This window comes from Apaloderma vittatum, unplaced genomic scaffold (assembly GCF_000703405.1).
Source record: "Apaloderma vittatum isolate BGI_N311 unplaced genomic scaffold, ASM70340v1 scaffold11030, whole genome shotgun sequence".
In the NCBI taxonomy this organism is placed as follows: Eukaryota; Metazoa; Chordata; class Aves; order Trogoniformes; family Trogonidae; genus Apaloderma; species Apaloderma vittatum.
Window position 1 is genome coordinate 26,657 of NW_009694027.1, and position 23,420 is coordinate 50,076.

The following is a 23,420-nucleotide window of genomic DNA, read 5'->3' on the forward strand; positions in this document are numbered from 1 at the left end:
TGCTCCACAGCATTCTCACACAGTCTCCTAGCTCCGACTCCCACCTACTTCTGTTATACAGCACCAGGAACAGGAGATGAATGCTCAACAGCAGACAATTAGAAGTTATACATATATACATGCATGTACGCATACATATATATATGTAACTGCTTTCATATCGTCTTGGTTGTTTCATTAGTTCTCACGCCTTTTTCAGCCTTAGATTTGTTCACCTGACACCTTAAAATAATTCCTGCTCTAACAGCCAAGCTGAGCTCTCTGCCTTTGGTCCTCCATCAAGAACTGAGAAAACTATCAGGCGGTGCTCCAGTCACAGCCACGCACAGTGGCCTTTCAGCACAGGTGCAGAGAAGGTACGGAAAGGCTAAATTCCATCCTACCTTCAGATTCTGCTGGTTTTAAGCAAGTGAGAAAAAGCCCAAGTCATCTCAGGTTTGTCACTAGACTGAGCACAGAAAACCCTGCACAGAGGACTAGATCTTCCAAAGGAATAAATCGATACCCTTTCATTGAAGGGACAGAGCGAATACAGTTGTCTGCCAAGTATGAAATGGACCTTGAATTCTGCTTTTCTTCAGCTGTTTGCTTTCAACATAATGATGTTTTTAAAACACAATATACAGAAACAATAGGAGAAACTAGGAAGATCTCTCTCCTACCCCACTTCTTGCCTACTTTAAAAACGACTAAACAGATTGCCCTCAAATTTCCAAAATAGTTCACTTGCAGACTGAGGCTGAAGGAGAGGGAAGGCTCAAAAGAAAAATGAAGTGCATCTATAATGATGTTTTTTCTTGCCCTACTGTAACAGAAATAATAAAACTAAAAAGATGTTGTTTAGACAAAGTTTTGAGATGCTGACATTAAACCATAAACACAACAGAAGGAAGTTTTAGGGCTGATGTTCAGGGGCACGTTTTCAGCTGTGCTGAGCAGCTGCCACTTTCAATTTTGTTTCAGCTGAGGTTGTTGGTGCTGAGCATATCTGAAAATCAGACTATTAGCTACTATCCCATACTATATTCTCCAGGTAAAGGGACATAAATCATGTACTGTTGTATGTCATATTAGACCTGTTCTGAGTCCTTTCCAATATCCAAGTACAGCAGAATGAGCTAAGGCCACAACACTCCAAAATCTATTGCTTTTTCTGATTTATGTATGATCACCTCCATGTTCTTCAATAAGCCTCCAAAACAAAAGAATCCTTGAAAATAACAACATTAATAATTCAGTTTTGTTTTTTTTACTTGTTGCTAATGAAATCAAGTAAAATTCTTTGAAGGTGTTTAGAAAGTAAAAATACTATACTAAAATGGGCCCCATTAAAGCTCAACAGTCTTCAAGTCTTTTTGTGTCATTGGATATGTTGAAGTTGCAATGTTACTGAAGTACAGCTGAAATATAATACTGTATACGTCTATAAAATGCTACTGGGAAAGCGCAAGCTGTCAATAGACAGTAAGAACACAATGAATTGTAAACTGTGGAGCTCACACAAGTGTGACTGTATAAATAATTATTGTAATAGCTTCATTATACTTTTTTTTTTTTAGAGTATATATCCAACAGCTCATTTTACAATGCAGAATAACTCAGAAATTCTAATTCTCTTCTGCTTGGTTTGTGGTCTTTTTTCAACAAACTCAGGTAAAGCCATTTTTTACCTTTCCATGGATGAAAGACAAGAAGGTATCACAAAATGACAGTTCGTCTACCTCATGGCTGAAAATGAAAAAACATCAAAGACCTTGAAACTCATTTCACGTTCTGGAAAGCTCATGAAACTCACAGTAATATCCCAGAACTCACTCGTTACATAAGGCCACGTAACTTAAGCACCTGAGGAAATGGCAGTCGCTATATGGTGGTAAGGGAGGTGCAACATACATCAAGTAACACAGCCTGCATTAGTAGAGAAGCACGAGGGAAGGACAAGGTAAAATTCACATTGGTCAAGTGAACTGGCCACCTGAGCACAGCTGTCCTCACCCTTCACTCTGTTGTGGGGATTTTGCACTTGGGCAAAGCTAAGGCAATCAGCTCTCACAGCCTCAGTAACAGTGCTTTTATGACAATAAACTTTTAGTTGCTCATACATATGAACCCAGACCCAACTCCATATATCCTCCAGCCTACATAAAATCTGAGCTCCAGAAAACAGGGCTATGGTATCAACTTTTCTTTCACACCACAGCACCATGGAGGACATCACAGTTTTACACACACAGGCTAGCAACGCACGCTGACTTAGGTGCTGCACGAGCTTTCCCTTACGCTAAGGTAAGCTCCGCTCTACCTGCAAATGCATTTCACATAATATAGCTCACAGGGAGGATCTTGGACCTCAATTTGTCTTGAAATCTGGATCTGCTGGGGAGAAGAGAGCTTGGAAGCAGCCTAGCAAACTTGACAGCACACAAGGACAGTCGACATCATGAGAAAGCTGCCGCCACCATCACACAAGATCGTATTTTTAAACACTATAATCGTTAACTATTTTTGTGCTTATAGAAAGATTTCTAACTACAGAGAACAGTCTTTTAAATCTAAACAGAACTAGCATTTACCTGTACATTTTTTAAGCAGCGAAGTTCCCAACTTGTAATCTACAGAGGGTATCTGAGAGAGTGTGAAGGTCAGGGTCAGTATTGCAGGTGGTTCTCCTGGGTGTCTAAAAATTGGTGTCTCTTAGATTTCAGGCTCAGCATTTGTACACAGTGGTATGTAAGAAGAGTAGAGGTATGAATGTACCAATATCCCGTGGGAGCATCAGAAGGCCCCCTACTAGAGGGTATGTGTGACAAACTTACAGTAGAAACAAGCTTTGTCTATACCTCAGTTTTCCACCTGTAAAAGTCTTTATTTCTGGTTAAAATTATTTGGAAGGGCAAGGAATACCATTCCTGAATTTTTTCCTAGTGTCCTCATTATGTTATCATCCTCCTATAGAGGCTGCACAGTAGGAAGACAATTTCCATTCGCATGTGTTTGCATGTTACTTCTGGTATTTGGTGCTCAAAGTATACAAGTGCCATTGCTAATCCAGAGTGGTATTTTGCTAGATTGAGTGCCAGAAGTCACAGGCTCTGTCATCCCTACTGATTAAAGCTAGACAAAGTTGTATCTTAGAAGTTTTCAATACATAAGATTTTAACACTGCATAATCTCCTGAGGTTCTACTGTTGGGCAGAACAACTTCTCACTAACATGTTATTCCTGGCTTTAATTTTATTTTTACGTCTTCATGTACTAAAATATGCTTTACAGGCCAACAACCGAATTACAAACCTGAGTCCATACTGCGGACAGTCTGACATTTCACATTTATACTGAATGCTGTTTTCCTAAACAGAGGAATGCACAGAAAGTACCCAAATAGGCTATTTTTGGACACTCTTAATTGAGAAGGGGAGAGAGTAGTTTGGTGAAAGAAATATCCATGTTGATTTTAATCAGATTTTGTTAACTAGGTAAAGGATATTTAAAACATCTCACCAGAGAAAGAATTAGATTGCTAAATTTCAGCTAAATGAGCATTTTAACTACTTTGTTAAAACCCATGTTTATGATGGGAACCCTGACAGACAAAGAATAAAAGGATCTAATTCAACACACGTAAACAGTTCCCATTTAATTTGATAGCCAGCCTGTTAACACACAGCCTGTTACCCAATCAACAAGGGCAAGTGTTTCAGGGGGAAAAAGCCAGCACAAAAGAAAAAAAAAAATCCAGTTCTCAAATCTTTCATCTTCATTAGGCTTGCTTTGTTCTTTCTTAATGTCATACTGATTAGCTTTCGATAAATCCAAAGGACTTTTGCACAATTTCAAAGACTTCAGTGGTATTCAAAGGACTTTTGCCATCTTATTAACTTGCCAGAGGAAGACTGGCTGTGACTCTACCTTGACAAATCCCATTCGACACTGCCACAGCACTGGCACAAAGTTCCTGATAATCATCATCTGAAGAAAATTTAAAAGGCCTTTTATTTCAGGATTGTATTTTGCTGCTCTGTCGCTTACAAGCCGTCTCTTAGCAGATCAGACAAGTTCCCAGGGAGCGCTGGGAGAGGTGAACCTTTCTGACCACTTTAGGCCCCCGTCTGTGGCGCAGTCAGCAGGAGGCGGACAGGGACAGCCAGCCCGGCGTGGGGGAACTACCTGCTCGGCAAAGACACGAATGAGAATCAGCCCAGACACCTCTCTGTCCCGACTATTCACCCTTGACTATTCACCCTTGTCGTGAGAAGAATGCTTGACAGCATTTGTAGCTGCTGTACAAGCAATGGCCAGTGCCTAAACCACCACTGATTTAAAGGTCTCGGGCCAGCAGCACAAGCTGGAGCTGCTGCAACACGTAGCTCTACCTTCAGCCAGGAGAGAGCGGTGACTGGGAAATCCCTTTTCTTCTGCTGTGTTCAAGGGCAGAGAACCTGACTGCTCAGTGGCGCCCGGTGCTCAGACCCATGCAGCCATATCCCGTTCTGCAGGGGAAGTCAAAAAGAAAGAAAAAGAGATCCCTGAGTCTAACTAGAATGCTGGGCTGTAACCTCGCCACGAGCTTCAGCGGCTCCATGCCAGCATGTGCTAGAGGAAAATGCATCCTCATCTTCAAGGGTTATGTTCTATATGTTATCATTCCTTAATGCCTTTCAGTCGTCTTCCCAAAAATAACTAGGGATGACTGAATTAGACGTTACTGAAATTTCTACCATTAAAAAACAAACAAAAAAAACCCCACACAAAAAAAACCCCAAATTTTTTAAAACACAAAAAAAAATGAGTGAGGCCTTCTAATCCTTCATCGAGCATCAAAAATAAAGAATAAGACACACAAATATAATTGAATAAAAGCTTCTTAAGTAATCTTGAAATGAGAAGCAAAAAAAATGCACTGAAGAACAGATCACATGTCTACATTTGCTGTTTTGAAACACTTCAAAATGCAATACCAGCAAACGTTGCATTTTTTATAACAGAAGCAGTCCTTGTAATGACTAAATGGCAGTAAATGCTGCATTAATGGCTTCACGCTTCATCCCAAAGCTTGCACGTATACAAACACGGCTCGAATGCAGCCAAGTTGAGACAGGACTGAAAAAGCCAAGCTGCACGCAGTCTCACAGATCACTGCTGCAAAACTAGTTGGCTGAGGGAAAAAAAATCCTTCCCCCAAGATCCACACTTCTGAAGGTATTTGCACACCAAGAGACGCAAATTAACTTTCAGCAGTCAAGATGAGTCAGGTCAAGAAATACAGGTGCGGTTCTCCTGATTAACAAAAACGTTGGAAAATCTAGCTCTGCGCTTTGCTAAATGGCCAGCTTCTAACCCTGTCACTTTAAAAAGCCACATCCAAGTCTGCAGAACAGGTCAGACCAGCTCTGTAAATCAGTAATCCATCCTTCTCATACTCTAGCTTCTGGATCTCGTCCATCTCTTCATACACAGCTGTAAATCATCATTCACTCCTTGCAGAGCTTTACAACACTCCACACTCTTCCTATGAGACAACGAAAAACTGAAATAAGGCTTACAGTGTTGAGTTCACCCTGTCACCTTGGGAAGCCCTTCTTAGAAGAACTTTTAATCACTGAGACCAACAGATAGAAACTAATCAGAATCTATATTAACATTTAATGAGGAGACTAGGAAAAAAAGACTTGAACAAAAGATTTTGAAGCAATCTCCAGGTAAGGAGGTCCCGCAATGCCAACAAATTAAATCTGTGAGCAGATGTGTGAAGGCCTTGGTGGATGCTGCCATCTCCTGGTACCTTCTCCGGTTTGCAAACCGTTATCCTTCAGAAAAAGGTACCCGCACATCTTGGTTAAACAAGGCCATTTTTACCCAGTTATTTGCCGCGCTGTTTTGACAGGCAGACGGAAACAAAGGGCATCGTGCTCTCCTCCTCTGCATGAGCTGTATGATCAGTGGATAAAGAAATTTTTCTGCGAAGGCTTGCATCCATGTCACCCCAAAAAGTAACACTGGCAAGCAATAGTCTCTTTTGTTTCCTGAACACAAAACATCTCTGTCAGTAGTACAGTTTCCAAAATCTGGATCTCTAAAGACGTAAATTACAGCCTTCAACTACGGAATCTTACTTGCCTTAACAAAAAAAATCCTATGCAGTACTCCATTTTCCACTGCAGTTTAAGAAGGTGAACTAAAGTCCAGAAAACTACAGAGAAAGTTTCTCCAGGGCTCCATGGGGTTAATCTTGGTTTATAGACTCAAGTTTAAGAACTGATTTCCCTTTTACTTTTTTTTTAATCTTAGCTAATGCTGAGGATACAATGACTCATGTAAATGTGTAATCTTTCTTAAAATCCCATTAAATGCTTTGTTTTCTATTCTTGTAGTGGCAAGTTTCACTTTTTTACTACAGCCTATTCAGAAAGCAGGAGAGGATTATTTTCTATCAACATTAAGCTCAACATGCGCTCTGCTATCTTTGCCATGATCCAAATCGAGTGATTATTACAACCGGATTAAATTTAGCATGAACAATATGGCCCTGGCCATTCAGATAAATGCATACTATAATGACATACATTATATGGCAGGCTAATATTTTTAATACTGAGACATAACAGAAATCCATGCAAAAGAATGTAAGCCAAGATTAAGAGCAGTTCCCAATGTAAAATGGAATGTAAACCAAGATTAACTCTAGTTCTCAATTTAAAGTGAATGATGTACCTAAGCTTCTCTAAAAAGCAGCTTAGGCAATTTTGACAGAAAAAGGGAGTGAGATAATATGGGCAGAAATTATCGAAGAAAGACAAGAGAAAAATTAATATCTTTTATTGGTCATTGATTCAGGAGCTCTCAGAAAGACGTTCACACCACCACAAGGTGAAATTCAGCTGACAGCCCCACAAGGACTTGCATGCTGGCTTCAGCAGTTGCTGTTAACCCACTGCAACCACTTGTGCCGCTGGTGCACACTCTTCCCCGCAGCCTGGAGCCACCTCAGGGACGGCACACTGCGGTCACAGGACCACAATTGCATCCCTGCAGAAACACAACATTTCTGCAAGCCTATGTTGCCACTGAAGTGTTCTTACCCCTGAACCACAGCCTTGGTGAGTTGGACTGGGCTTTGTGCTCCATTCAGAATATTCATATAATTGTCATTTCATTTCATGTGCACGTAACCCTCTGCTGCTCAGGTCAACTGGCTTCAATCATTCTACCTTCAAAAGAAACTCCACTGAGCATGCTAAAATAACCCTAAAGCTAAAAGTACGTTTCATGCAGGATTTTAACAAAAGAGTTCAGGACAAAACTCTCATCAGAGTTGATCCATTTTATCACTTAAACCCTGTACTTGTACTCTTGCAAAAAGAATCACAGAATCATATAGAATGGCCCAGGCTGGAAGGGACCTTAGAGATCATCTAGTCCAACCTCCCTGTCATGGACAGGGACGCCACCTCTCGACTAGACCAGGCAACACATGGAGACTAAGCGGGAATCGAACCCGCGACCTCAATGTTGGTCGTTGCCAGCACCGCACTTAACCCACTGAGCAAACCCTCTATAAAGAAGCCAGAGAAGGTTTTCAGTGGGACATGCATCACATTGCTACTTCTGCTCAAAGCAGCTAGTGAGTGGACAGCCTTATCTCTGTGACTTGTCCATCACCAGAATATGTCCTAAAGAGCTTGCCATCTCAATCACCCTGCACAAACCATTTATGAAGTATATTCATATGCAGAAGTTCAGAGTGGCTGCTGTGGAGGCTTTAGTCCTACAATGGTCAAAGAAGTCCAGGAGGCGGCTGCACAAGTGAAAACTGTCAGAGGAAGCCCAAACACACCAGGTCAATATCCAAGACATCCTTGACACTCGAGCACATACATGCTCATGTTCCACTGACTTCAAAAACAAGGCTACTCCCAAGAGCTTTACTGAATCAAGGGCCTTTACATGAGCAACAAAGTGGTTTCACGAACCTACAAGTTCAGTAGACTGCCAGTCAGAAAAAGTTGGGTTCTGCCATTACCTCTGAGCTCACTGCTTCAACCTATTGCCTTGGCCAGCCTGTTCTTATCCTTCTCTCCACCTAGAACTTCAGGTCACAGATTATCTTTTGGAGCAACATCAGTATTTTATGCACTACCTTGGAAGATACAGTAATAATTTGAACTCTTGTTTATGTTCCCAGTTCTATAGAATCACAGAAGGCTGCCATCTTAGGTGCATTACCTTAATTAATTTAGAACATTATAGTTAAATCATTGTTAAAAACAAACACCTCACCAGATTTACTGTCATATTTTGACCAAGGTATCTATCTGATTTAGTCTATTCAACTAAGTAAAGCAGAAATATCACAGATTTTTCCACAGAAATTCTGCACTGTGGTTATGTACACATTCACAGTGTTTCACAAGAAATGTACTGTGGTTTACCTGTTATATATTGCAATATGTGAGACTAGCATGTGATTTGATATTTGCATATATATTTTGTGATTATTTTAGCAATAACTATCTCATCTGAGAAGTTTAATATGAAGTGAAAGACTCACTCTGCATTTCTCATGTGTGCATATACGTATGCATGGCCACACATATTTCTGTTCAACATCCTCACACACCAAGTGTTAATAGTTTTGGTATAGATTATCCAGTCTAGAAATCATTAAACTTGGAGCTGCTATGCACTTGAAGAATATTAAAGGTGCACACATTCTGGTCCAGTACAACTGATAAGCTGATACTGAGTTCAAAGAGGCTTTTATCCTGGCAATTAAAATATTGAAAAGGTTAGGTGCGTTCATGAGAAAGACACAGCTGTGTGATCCCAGCCTGCAGCATTTGTAAGGCTATTCAATAAATTGCAGCTCACTCCCACACAGAGACAGATAGATTTGGGTGCATTCTACATGTGGTACATGCACTGAAAAGACCTTAAAAAAAAATTGGGAAAGTCTTTGTTACTTTGAAGCATTCAATTTGCACCTAACCTTACAGCCTCTCTTTATAAATATAAAACTTCATAATTACTTGGGTCATTTTGCTGTAACCAGGGCTAAAAAAAGAATCTTCTACAGAACTTTTTCTAAAAGACTGCTGACTCTGTGAAGATGAGAATAAAACTCAGCAGCCTGTATCTTAGCTGGTGGCTTAGTGTCTAAATTTCCTGCTAAGGATCTGGCTCAGCTCTTTTGGGTGAAATCAAGCCCTTCTGACACTAAGAGCTGAAATCCTACTGTCTCCAAAGAAAAGAATTTCTCTTTCCAATTTTTCAGATTAATATTTGGTTCCATTTTTTAATTATTTTAATGTTTTGGAAATGTCTGAGCCAGCGGCTTCAGGTTTCCAAGTGCTGGACATGTAGGACACATTACCATCTATTCAGACTTCTGATGTTCCAAGTCTTGCCACCAAACATGAAAACCTTTTTTCAGCACGTCCCTCCTGTGCCTTAAGTAATTATGTGAGAGCACAAGATGCATTTGATGTGTCAGACGGTGTTCCCATGATGTGCACAGCAGTACGGGAACGACAATGAGACTAGATGCAATTAGCAAATATCTTTCACTCCATTTCCTTTAGCAGTGGGTCTTTCAGGATGGCTCATCTTCAGCCTATAGTCTGGCAGTAGGGTCTAGGTTCCTTTATGGTATTAGTAGGTCTTAAAAGAACATCAAAGCATATTAATGAAAATTAGACTAAGTAATGCCGATGCTAAGAGGATTAAAGGAAATGGTACTGCTTGAGACTGCTAGAGCCCAAGGTATCAGAGGACCTTTAGTCTTTGACAGGTAATAAAAGCTGGAGGACTGACTGTGATTCTTGGGAACATGGAATTTAGGACTTAACACACCCTGACTTCTTTTTCTTGAGTTTATAAGAATTAGACTTACAAGCACTTGCCTATATTTTCTGTTTAGTGAACAACTGTATTGTCTCAGGGTTTTTTTTTAAGCTACTTACTGCAGTAGAAACACCTTTAAGTTAATTATTTTAAACGTCCAAATTCTCTGGGGCAAACATCTTGAATTTTCTTAGTCCCCAGATCATGACCTGGCCTTAACAAGCTGCAGTGGGGTATCCCTTCACTACATGACTCAGTAGTGATGCACCAAGTCATGAGTCAGCCTGAGCAGTTACATCTGGCAAAGGAAGCCTCGGAGAAGAAGAGAAGGCACTGGTCACACAAGGTACAAGCCTAACTACACAGAGCAAAGGGAGACACCCAGGTGAAGGGCACTTCTGCTCGTTGTCTGAGACTTGACCAATGCAGTATTCCACTGCAGCAGTCTGCACGGTACTGTGTTGGGGTGGTGTCTGCTGAGTTTTGGTACCAGATGGGCTATGGGGGCAGCTCCTTTAAGGACCTTCTAGAAGCTCTCCCAGCTAGAAGCATGACCCACCTCTGGCCAAGGCTGAGCCAATCACCACCGCTGAGATAAAATATTTAAGAGGGAAAAATCTGCTGGAAGAGTTCTTTAGTTTGGGAGAGGAGGGGGATGTGAGAGAAATAACCACACAGGCACCAGAGTCAGTGAGGAAGGAAAGGGAGACGTGCGCCAGAGTAGAGATTCTGCCCCATCCCATAGTGATAATGCAGGCTAAGCCCCTGCAGCTCATGGAGATTAATGGTGGAGCCGAATCCCAGCTGAAGCCCTGGGGCAGAGCAGGGGACTGCACCTGAAGCACACCATGACTCCCAAGAAAGCCCATGCTGGAGCAGTCCATCACTGGGAGGACTGCACCCCAAGAGAGGGGCCTGCACTGGAGCAGTTCATGCAGAACTTCAGCCCTGTGGGAAGGACTTGCACTTGAGATGTTCCTGGAGGACACTGTGAGAGGGACACTACATTGGAGCAGGGAAAGACTGTGAGGAGTCCTCCCACTGGGGAGGAAGGAGTGGCAGAGACAATGTGTGACGGACTGACCACAACCCCCCTTCCCCATCTCCCTGTGCCGTCGGCGGGAGGAGGTAGAGAATCAGGAGCAGAGCTGAGCCTGGGCAGAAGGGTAGGGGAGGGGAGTGTTTTTAAGATCTGGCTGTATTTCTCATTATCCTACTCTGATCTGATTGGAAAACTGGAGGACGTTTTGTTAAATTAGAGTAATGTGTTTTTCTTTCCCCCTAAGTCAACTCTGTTTTTCAGCCGTGACCATAAGTAGTGAGTGAGCCCTCTCTATCCTTAGTCTCAACCCTCAACCTCTTGTACCAGTTTCTCCTCCCCATCCTGCTGAGGCAGAGCGCAGGAGTGAGCAATTGGCTATTTGGTATTTTGTTGCCAGGTGGGTGGGCTTAAACCACAACAGGTACACATCAAGCTGATTTACAGAAGGATGGAGTACGGAAAAGACAGTTATAAACAACAAACAATCCTGATTTACAATAGCTCAAACTGTAACAGATGTATCATTAGCCAAAACCAGAATACTTAAAACGTTTACAGATTTTGTTTACGCGTTTATACTTATTATTGCACTCTAGATATCTTTATCATGGAAGCCTAAAAAAAATTGGGTCATGTTAATGCATGACACCATTACAATTCATACCATGAGTAATCTTCCTGTGGTGGAAGAGCACAGATAAGAGTTCAGTGAGCTTTGCCCAATTGATTTAAAGTTAGCTCACGCACATTAGGTGTCTGCCTGCCTGTTCATAAATCTTTGACGTCTGTGTCTGGCTGGTGTGTTGTGCCCGACGTGTGAACTGTGTAAAATACAGTTCATAGGTTTTTATTACAGCAGTACCTTTAATATCTCCACCAGCAGGTATTTCACACTTCATAGATACAGCAGCTAATGCTGCTCTTCTCCAGTCGCAGCCTATCACCTTGGTTCAACCCAAATGCTCTTCCAGCTCTCACTCTACTGCATCAATTGTACTCTCCATATTACAAGTCTTCCTGACGGGGATTTCCTTTCCAGAGGTAGAAAGGACCTAAGCTCAAGGTCAACATTCAGTGTAGCATGACACCTCTTCCCCCAAAGACTTTTTCCCCTGAAAATCCCTGAGCAGATGAGGTATGGAGGGAGAAGGAAGCCCATCAGTCAGGGTGCTTGATGCATTTCCTGACTCTCCATCAGCCTAGCTAGTCCAATAAAAAAAAAAAATCTTTCTACTAGGAGCATCTCTCACTGTAAGCAGAGAGGAAAATAGAACCGACTCTTACCTAAGAGTACTGGTTGCCTCTTGAAAATTAGCTCTTATTAGCGAATATTAACTACACAATAAAGGCAGCTGGCTTCAGCCAAGCCCAAGTACTGGGGTGGGGTGGAGGCAGCAGCGCAGAGCAGAGCAGTTAAGGCAAGTCAGCCTTTAAAGGGGTGATGCTCTTCACCACTCGGGCCTATCAGGTTTCTAACTTACACTGTGGGCTACTGCTAAAACCAATGAGAAGATCTCAATTATATTCAATCTTGGATGGAAAATAGTATCAGTATCTGTTCCGGCAGTTCACTGTTCACATTCTGACATAATTAGAAATAAGTTAAGGTTTCATAGCTCCTGTTTGCTCTTACTCTGAAATCAGTGCAGGCTGTAACAGAAGCTGGAAAGTGAAAACAGCACCCTATGAATACTAAGGAGTTGTCTGCATACAGAGGCTGTAGTGCTGTAAATGAAACTCAAGCCAGTTAGAGCAAATCTTTCTTTTAAGGGATTACCTAACATACAGTGATTTGTAACTAGCTCTTGCTGTATATTTTCACATGCATACTTCCAAGCGTAAGTCAAAAGAAGCCATTCTGTATAGACTTGACTAAACTAGCGAGGGGAAGAACCCCTACTTTTCATTACACTGATATAACTTGGGCACAGACCAGTTCTAATACAGATTAGATTGATTTTAAAAGTCCGTATCTTCTTGCAACCAGGGAGCCCTATTCTATTATTAAGGACAATTATGGATAGATCTTAAAAGATATTAAGCTGCTCTTCTAGCGAAGTCGGAACACTATTTTTCCTTAACACAAAGTACCAGATAATAACCAGCCAAGTTGCAAGACCTTCCTTCTCTTGGACCTTCTGTTCCACCAAAAGGGGTACAGCCTCTCTCAGACCTTTCTTTATCCAAATTTTAGTCAAAAGACAAGAGTGCAGCATGCTGCAACCTGCTTATAATTACAACGCACTAGCATGGCAGCAATAGTCATGACACCAATATATAAGTTCACCCTTCCTCAAGGTCCTACAGAGCAGAGATGCCTTGGATCGCATGCTGACATGCAAAAATCAGTACACTGCTACCAGCACCATAGAAACAGTTTTTTCAAGTCTAGAGCCTGCAGGAGGAAAAAAGGAATGATAATTCCTGAACTAGAGGAGTTTAGAGATCTGTTCTAGTGCTTATGCACAGTCTTCTCTGATCAAGCTCAATGACTATCTTGCATTCAGTCCCGCTCTAAAAGCTTTATTCTGTATAGCAAAGGAGAAGATTTGACTGATTTCAAAAATCAAGGGCAAACAAGAGCAGAGAGGAAAATGAATCCAAGGATTTTCAGTGTAAATATGGTGGATATTTAACAGTGGTGTTTGCCCTGGCTGTCATGACAACAGCAGATTCAAAATTCAACAGCACAGATGAAATTAAAGTGTCTTGAACTCACCTACTAGTGCCTTGTAGCTCAGAAAATTTTCCTTGCAACCCTTGGCTACAGCAATACAGCATGACTCAGTAGTGCACAAACAGATCTCCCCATTCAGACCTCATCTTTTCAGAGATCTACATAGCAGACCTACCTATCATGGCATGTCTGAATTAACAGGACATATATAGTACTTGGTTAGGCAGCACAAAAGCACTCATTTAATCTACATTCTTACTTACCTCTGCAGCTAAGTAGTTTCCAGTTGCCAAATGCTTAAATCTAAACAAGCTATTCCACTGTCCTGCCCCTCCCCGGCAAGGGTCATGATGAACAACCTAAAAGAAGTAGAGATTTTAATCGTGCTCTTCAAGATTGTACTTAGATCACTGACAGTTCTTACAGCTCATTCCAAACAAAAATATGTAAACTGTATAATTACAAATAGTCTACTACAGAGAAAAATTCTGTGCTCACACTGTGCCCACCATAGATAATATCTACTTACACTTATTTTTTGCCAGGTGCCAGTAAATACTCCTCCTATTACCTTCCATGTTTTCATTAATCTATTCCTGGCAAACATGACGAACCGAATTTTGCATTAAAGTGACATGGTGTAAATCTGGAGCTCAAGAAAGTAAGTGGAGCTGCTCCACACTTATACAGGCACTACTTGAAAGCAAAACTCAAAACTTCTTACATTGTTTCACCACTTATACCAGTTCTATTTATGACAACACTAGGGGCTTCTGATAAATTTCCGTTCAAGTGATAAAACATCCCCACGTAATTTGAAATATCCCAGGTTATTTCTTTTTGCCCTTGACTGAGCTTTAAGGTCATTTGCTACCTTCAAACCTAGCAGTGCCTGTCTCTCTCAAGGAGTAATTTCGAATAACCACAAGTACAATATACTCCATTCCACACAGTCCTCACTCGATCCTAAATCAACCGCTTATCCAAGTGAGTAGCTCTATTTTACATACAGAAATTTTGTTCAGCATATAAGAACTTTTGGGTATGCTACATTATCATAATAGCAAGGGCTTGAAGCATACCAGTTTCCAGTGTTCCCCAGTTAAACAAAAATACATTTGCTAGTTATCTTAGCAAAGTCACCCACATTCAACAACAACACCTCTGTTCAGCCTAACTTTAAACAGATATTGATGTGCCCCTGTTCCAGAAGAATGCGCTCAATCACATTTTTGAGATTTCTTGTCAGTCATGAATTTCAATTTTCTATATTGCACATGAAGTCAAATATAAACACTCAGAACTCAGGATACATGAGTGACATTCAGTTGGCTTTGATAAAATCACACCATTTACATCAAGTGTGAATTTGACTTTTCGTCATTTTAGTGCAGGTAAATACAAGTAAGAAAACACCTTCTCTCCACACATGCACAGCAATAAAGCACCTCTTCAGGGTTCATCCTACACAAACCACTTCATAAAATAATAATAGTTACGGGGAGGTGTATGATGATATCAAGAGGCTATGAATGATTCACGTTGTGGTAAAGTATTTTTACTGAATCCTGGCCTTCAGTTCCTAAAATATTTATAAGAAGAAGAAAATACCTCTATTTCCCACAGTGCCTTAGAACTTGTTGCAGAAGTGGCTGACTGACGTAATGTAGTACGAAGGAAAATATGTTGTTTCTTCTCATATTCGTCACAGGTCAGAAACTTCTCTTGCTCTGCATGAAACAGCCTAACAACATCTCCCTAAAGTAGTATGAAAAAGAAGCATTATTAAGTGGTAGGCAAAGCTGCTAGACTCATCTTCTATATCTGCACTAGTTCCAGGGGTGTCAACATAACTGATGTGAAGAAAACATTTATTTGTTTCCTACTGCTGGAGCGGGAACCAAGAGCACAGTGTAAAATCTTGGCACTGAGTCTGGAAATCAAATGGGATTATTCAGGCCTGCAGAAGCCCCATGTCCTTTTGTGAAAACAGAACTTGTTTCAGAGCACTGCAATAAGCATTGGACAACAATACATCTAAAGCTGACTTTTAATTCCAGCTAACTTTACTAGATAGATTTTTTTTTTTTTTTAATTTCTGATCTGTATTGGTATTTAGGGAAAGTGACCAGATTTTTTTTCTAACATCGTATTACCTCATTTTTTCCATGCTGGAACCAAAACCAATGCTCCCTCTCTACTTCTGCTGGCATCATTTTTGCTTTCTTTTGCCTCTCCTCAAGGCTTGAAACACTATCCCCAAATGAGGCTACAGAGATATACCATTTTCCCTTTTAAATTCTTCCTCAAAAACTGCAGGTACCTTAATACCTACTGAAAAATAGCCAGCTCATAATGACTTACTGAGGTACGAGTGAGGACAAATTAAATCTAACTCTTTAAAATGAAAATGTAAATGATCTCACAGAGTAATCTGGAGTCACGCTGCTCTGCAACACCTCAGCATTTAAAGCTCCATTATCTTACTATAGCTATTGTCATCTTTCATACCTCAGTCTCTTCTGCAAGCTTGGTACACCTGCTTTTAGCATGTTGGCATAAACTGAGTAGTCACAGCTATTCTGCAGAGACCCCTTATCATTCTGGACTTGAACTTCACCTTTTCTCATGGATCCTCAGTTGCCACTGGGAGGAGGAGAAAGGATCTGGAAGCTGGCACAATCCAGACAATTTCATTTAGTAGGACAATAACACAAAACAAAAGCATCTTTGCTGTTGAAGGACTTTAGTGGGGGATCTTCAATAGCTCCATGAAGTCCTCATTTCTTCTTTTATTCACCGCTTAATGTTTTCTTTACACTCAAGTATGGCATGATCTTTCAGATTCAAAATGTATATTAAAAAAAAAAAATCATACTTACTCCTTTCAGTACATCATCTCGGTAACTACTGAATTTCATGAACAAAGTTATTTTCCAGCTTGTGTTACAGTTGACAGCATTTACCTTTGGAAAAAAACAAACACAATCCACAATTACACTCTTAAATGTCTCTTTTCAAGATACTATATTCTTCTAAAAGAGCATATCACATTCAGGTGGCAGAGGACATGGCTTAGCTGCATATTTGTACAGCTTCTAGCGTGGGTCCTGAAGCTCTCAAGTATTAATAATAAAAATGTTGATGCTGGAAACGATTCAGTGGGCAAAATGTCCCTCTGTCTGTTGACAGCCTTCAAAGACGACCTGAAGGGCTTTGGAAGAGGACGTACATCAGCGAGAGTTTCAGATACCCAGGTAAATCAAACAAAGCCTTCAGTGCCAAGAATAAATACATTCCACCTCGGTTTTTTGAGGCCAAGTGGGAACCAATGTTTAATACTGTCATCTAGCCCATGGTGAGTTGCACGGTGAGTTCTGGTTACTAGTAAAGAACAACATATAATACATCTGAGACCAGCACTTCCCGTCCTCCCTCCACTGAACTCACCTCTTTGCAGCCAGGATTATCTAGAAGCTCAATGTTGCTGGCATGTAGAGGCTGCCCTGCATTGACTGGCATGAGAACAACTTTATCTCCCACGACAACCTGAAAGTCAAAAATAAAAAGCAATTTAGGCCACGTAATTATCAAATAAAATGAAGTAATGTTAACATTTTTAGAAAATGACTCAAATGCATGCTCTAGGAATGGCACTCAGTGAATTTATTTGCAGGCAGTTCACACACAAGCTCTTTTTGCCCATGCCTGTGCAAGTGCTTGGGTTCAAGATTTCACACTAATGAATCCTTGCATTCACAGCAAGCATGTCACAGGGTTCGGCAGAAACTCAAGATCATGAAGTAGATACAAGTTTAGTTCATCTAAAAGTTCAATTAACTACTCTTTATCCCATACATACTGCCAGCCAAAAGCTTAGAAAATAACATACAGCCAGACAGCAAGACTTTTCCTTCCCTTGCTGTCAGCCATCCTCCCCCATCAATGCATTCTTCATTTCACAAAAGCCTTCTTTAACCAGTGACTCCCCAGATCTGTGGATCATCTTTTGGCAAATGTCAGGACAGGCTCAGGAGTTCTCTGATTTAGATTGTATGACTGTAATCCAGTAAGAAACATAAATCAATGGAAATTCAGAGAGAGGTGAACAAATTCCATCCCCTCCGCTGTTACTTCCTAACTGGTGTTTGAACCTCAGGATGAGCAGCAGGTACCTCAGCTGAGAGACCTTCACTCTATGAGAAGAATTCCTAGCTGACTCCTTGCAAACAAATTCCCATGCCTGTGCAATTCTTTATCTACATAAGACAGAGACAAACAATATATGAAAATGTCTTTAACCTAAAAAGTCCTTAAGACAAGCACATGGAGAATTCAATCCATAGCTGGGAGGTAGAAAAATAAGTATTTAAAAGAAAAAGCAATCCACATAGATCAGTCAGTACTGGGTCCTGATTTCCTCATCTTGTTCACATCAATTCTAGGCACAGACACACAGAGACAAGTGGCTACATGTGATTTTTGCTGTATGAAATGCAGTGCAAGCCATGCACAGATCAACAAAAATGCTTTCTGCATTGATCATCCCATTTCCTAAAAAAAAGCAGAGCCCAGTTCAGCCTTCAACATAGGTGAATTTTGCTCACTTATTGCAGAGGTGAAAAAGAAGGGTGCCTGCTCTTTACCAATATACCTAAAATAAACAGTAGCAAAAGACAGGGTCATCATGCTCAAACTACACGCAGAAATCCTATTTGATCCAAGTAATGAGGAAAAAGTTCATTAACAGAACCAAAAATGATGACAAGATGCCTTTAAGATACATTACTTTTGCAATACATTCCTGCATGCCATGCTTCACACAGACATTACTTACAGACCATTTTAAGAAGTTATGACCAGACAATTCATTAATCAAAAAACCATCAGGCTTGCATCCTGCAAAGTCAAGTACGTCAGGACTATAACAACTTAATTAGTACAACAGGACATCATTAAGCATCTTATTTAAAAAGAAAAAAAAAAAAAGAGGGGCAGAGTGAAAGCATTTTTGAATGCCAGCCTGTGACTGCCATGGACATAACCAGAGTAAAGAAGACGTACACAGCTCCTTTGTTTTAAGCACACATCTGAGGAAGAACTGCTAAGTGAGATCATGATTTCTGCCTCAGTCTCCTGCCCTGCTCCAAGTCCACATCAGTAACTTGCCCTCAATGCTGGCCAACTCTGTCAGCTGCCACAGAAGCAATGAAATTGCTTATGTTCTTTCCCTTTCTTCTTGCTTCAAACCTCCACAGGTGTTTGGGTAGGAAGGGATGGAGGCAATTTCATAGAAACACAGCATCTTGTTTGACAGGTCTCTGGGACTTCTTCCTTACATATGGACAGGAATTCATTAAAGTTGCATCAGAACCACAGCTTTTGAGGATTTCATTCCAAATTCCTTTGATAAAACTCTTACCCTTTCTGGTCTAGATAAAAAAGTTCCAAAGAATGATTGCATCCATAGTGAAACCTATGAGAATTCAGCTTTTCAAGTCACAAGCTTCAGTCTTGGATGAAAACGATTTCTTCACGCACAAGGTGATTTCATGCAACCCTACTTGTCCATGTGTTCATGGAGAGGGTACATTGGGAGTGCAAAGAGCCACAGTCCAAGTTGACTGCATTCTATCTTCTAGGTGGGAGATCAGCACTGGCATCACTTAGAGTGATTTTGTTATTCATATAAACTCAGTAGGCTCACCTGATGGCTACACTGCTACCAGGGAAGTCGGAGCAAACACTCGAGTAGAGATGTAGTATATCACAAAAACCAGAAGCTACAAAAGGTTATATTAGCTCTGAATGCAGTAGCAGTGATTTCTGTTTCATTAACTATCCAAGTAGTTCACCAGGCAAACGGAAGGCTCTGCTACTCCATCTCCATTGTTTTTATGTTAGAAGCCACATCTGGCAGTGGCACTGTCGACACACTTCAAAGATCGGGGAGATGAACAGAACTGTCCCACAGATGGATGGCCATTTCCCAAGTCCAAGACCACGTCCCTCAGCATGCCGCAAGATCGAGTTTTCAGACCACTAAAAGAGCAGAGAACTGAACACATAATCCACACGGAGTTCATCCTGCTATCGGTGCACATTTTGCTACTCAGTCAAACCGGAACCAGTTCTAGCGTCAATCAGTCACATCGAAGGAGAGCTGGTATACGCTTAATAAAAGTCTGTATAAAATATTCCAGTTATGTCAATTGCTTTAAATTCTCAGCCTTTTTTTATTACTTTCATTGACTTGCATAACTAAGCAGTTGCTAATGAAGCTAAGCTAACTGTCCTTCCGCAAAATAATTTTTTAAATATTTCACAAGGCTAAACAACTGCGATGACTGCAAAGAAAAGTCACACACATGACTTCCTATATCACAGCTGCCCCCAGACTAAACCACCTTCCTGTCTTTTAGGATCTCTGGCATATTTGATCTATCTTCCCTGGCTACCCTGACACAGTAGCAGTCATCCAAGTAGTTATTCAATACTCACTTCTACTGTTCTAAATACTTTTTAAAATGCATTTTCTTCGGGAATTTCCTCACTATAGCAGAGAAACTGAAAATAAAAAATAAAAACACAAGTTTCCAACCAAAATAAGTGCCCGATATACCAAGCTAACCCCACGCACTGAGAGTTCAGAAGAAGAAAAGTGTATAAAAAAATGGAAGTCCTCCAAAAGTTCACCTAGTGAGTGGGCAAAGTAGCCTCAGCTCATGTGGTATGACATGCTTGTAGATGATTCTCCCAGAAACTTTGCCTTTTAATGAGCACATGTCTGGGAGTAACTGAGAGGGAAGGAGTGGGTACAAGGCTGGAGCCTCTTTCCATCTGAGAGGCAAATGAAGACTTTCCCCCATTGCTTGCTACTCCTGCTCCCCTTACAACAGCCACAGAAACAAGGCAGCTGTTGAATTAGTGGAAATGTGTCAGAGTAGTTCCGAGAAAGCTACCAAAGGACTTCCCAGCTCTGAAAGGCAACACCTGATGACAGAAAATGAGCATTAGGCAGGTTCCAAATGAGACCCTTAAGTTAGGAAGTAAACCTGACAGTTTCCCACATGGCCCTTGTAGCTCAGAGCTTGTCAAATAGAGCCGCACAGTAAAAAAAACAGGAGAGGCATCTGCAGAGCGGGATGTTACAGAGATCACTGCCATGATCTGCAAACTTTTCAGATCAGCAAAACTGCTTTCAAACTCTTACATGCCCACAATAGCGTAAAACGGAGGATGACTTACAAGACTTAAGAGTATTCTGCTGCTCTCAGATGTCAGAGCTCACAATAGTTTTGCAGATCAAAACCTGGAACTCCAGGTCCTTACTCTAGAGAGCATGACAAGCACTTATTTCCCAGGCATGAGAAATTAAGAAACTGAACTGACATTATTCTAAGAAATTAAGACAAAACCTTAAAGCTGTAAATCACGATTATTTGGGTTTTTTCCTTCCAAAGAAGGAAAGGAATACTAAGTTAACATCTGATCCATAACACTTATTTTCCCTAGCTGAAAAGCCATGCAGAGGTGCCCCATAAGGCTACTCGCATTTGCTGCTCTTCTCTGAAACAGGCTTAGGGACAAGGTGAGCTTTTCACATCCCCTTCTGATCACTGTGTGGAGTCAGGAAAGGCTATGACTTTAGAGACTTCTGACCAGGAGCCGGGAATGCACTCCTTTCCCTCCCTGCAACCGATTGCCAAAAGGAGCTGCAAGCAACCACAATCATCCTGGACAGCATCCCAAGAGCTAGGTAACCGCTGAGGGAAAATACACAAGAAAATACGCATTCCTGTCTGTGATCTGGAGAGGACTTTGTCATCCATTACTTCACAGGGATGACTGACCAAATACTCCCAGCCAGCTCTATAATATAAAATCACACAAGTTAGAATCATAGAATGGCCTGAGCTGGAAGGGACTTTAGAGATCATTTTAATCCAGCCTCCCTGCCACCAGGGACGCCACCTCTCAACTAGATCAGGCAACACATGGGGACTGAACGGGAAGTTCACCACGTGGCCTTTGCGGAAGCAGATCTGAATCCTGCAGAGTGGGCACTTCAAGCCACAGCTGACTGAATCAAGAATTGAGTTTTGATCTCAGGGTGCAAGTCTTATATCTGCAGCAAGGAGCTCTCCTACATATTCTTCCTCTTACCAATACACAAGACTTCTACCAAAACCTATTCAGAAAAGGCTCACCAGATTACCCAATCCAATTCCAATCACAGATGCCACTCATGTGTGGAAGGGGCATACAGTCTTAAAGAAGCCCGACATATTTCCTAAAGATATTGTCTGCTGAACTCTAGAAAAAAAGTGTTGCCCAGAATATTTATTTTTAAAGGGTAAAAAAAATTTTTACTCTCGTGTAAACCAAGAGTTATTATCAGCTTTGTAAATCTGTACACAACAGGTAGGCTTAGCAGAGATACCCAAACACAGGGCAGCAGAGGCTCAGATGAACATGGCAACATTTCAGATTCCAGACCACATCATTTGATAACACTTTCTAGTGACACATAAAAGCTAATAGTCCCAAGCATTGTTTAAAATATTTGTTTTCCCAAACTTAATCCATTATGATTTATGCCAGTAGAAAAGAAATCATGGGTCTTCTAGAAACTTTCTGTTTTCTCCCTCTTACACATTTGGCATTTCCACTTACATTGTCACCTTCACTCCTTAGTTTCCAGAACGGCTGGATATAAAACCAGGATCCCTCGTTCCCTGCAGCATCCAGAGATACCCGCATTGCATTCTTCTCCAGCAGAGCTGGCAATCTCTTATTGACTGTGAGGTACTTGTTACTTTTTATGTGCAGCAGCTGTGAACAAATAATAATTCAAAACATTGGTACAGCTGTTGCTTTTTCTCCCTCCAGTCTAAACAGGAGGCAAAGGCTTTCACACTGTAGTAATTTTTCATAACATATATAATTACAAAATAAAACTACAAGAGAGTTATCAAAGTACAGTGCAGTTTAGGAAAACTGATGCTATACTTCAGATTGAGAGAAATGTGTCAGTGTTCAATTTTACAGCATATACTACACAGGTAGGGCAAGGGTCTGTTAAGAGTGTTACCTTCAGGAATTCAATCCGTTACAGGAAAGTTGTACTGCACTTAAGAACATAACTTCTGGACCATTTATATGTCACAAAGTACAAATTACTTCAGTGATTTAAAAGGAGCTGCAAAGCACCTCCATAACATGATTTTGAAATAAATCTTGAAAATAAAAGACACGTATTTACATTCAGATTCTAAACCACAGCAGTAAAAGTTACACATAAAATTTATCTTATATTATTTAAACATGAATATGCAGCACTTCTGCTAGGCTTTAAAACAGACAGAAAAACACAATATTGTAAACTGTACCAAGTTCTGTTTACCCGACCCCTGACAGTCCAGATTACTGAGGTTAGTTTCACTCTCGCTGTAACCTTGACATGAAACAACTGTTTCCTTTCCATCTCTGGGAGAAGGCAGATGGATTTCAATAGGTTTACCTGTATGACATTGCTGTATTTTACAATTTCGCCCAACAGCTTCCTGTTCTCGCTTTCGTTCTGCTTTTGTTCCAGTTCTGCTGCATGCTGCAAGAGAATGGTACTTCTTTAAACTCTACAGAATCAGTATCTGCATTCAGCTACTGGAACAGATAGTGTAGAAAGGAAATCGAATCACATGTAAAATGCTTCCTCCAACCTGCAAGCATTACTGCACTGAAAATATTAGCGTCCGAATTCTGCTGCAGCAGAATTTTCTGAAATATAATCACACAGACCCTGTGTAACGATTCTGAGTTTTTATAACTCAGAATACAAACTCAGTCACAATTTGCGGA

The 23,420-nt window shown here is 40.9% G+C and overlaps 1 protein-coding gene across 1 annotated transcript in view; it reads right to left on the reverse strand.

The window, feature by feature from the left end:
- Nucleotides 1–23,420, reverse strand: part of LOC104271400 (inositol 1,4,5-trisphosphate receptor type 2-like) — a gene marked incomplete at both ends in the record, with an annotated part of 58,213 nt that overhangs the window by 24,014 nt on the left and 10,779 nt on the right. Inside the window, 7 exon segments of the mRNA XM_009866059.1 lie at nucleotides 2,334–2,373; nucleotides 13,819–13,918; nucleotides 15,171–15,317; nucleotides 16,442–16,525; nucleotides 17,010–17,108; nucleotides 22,236–22,394; nucleotides 23,083–23,169. Coding sequence (XP_009864361.1) covers nucleotides 2,334–2,373; nucleotides 13,819–13,918; nucleotides 15,171–15,317; nucleotides 16,442–16,525; nucleotides 17,010–17,108; nucleotides 22,236–22,394; nucleotides 23,083–23,169 — 716 coding nt within the window.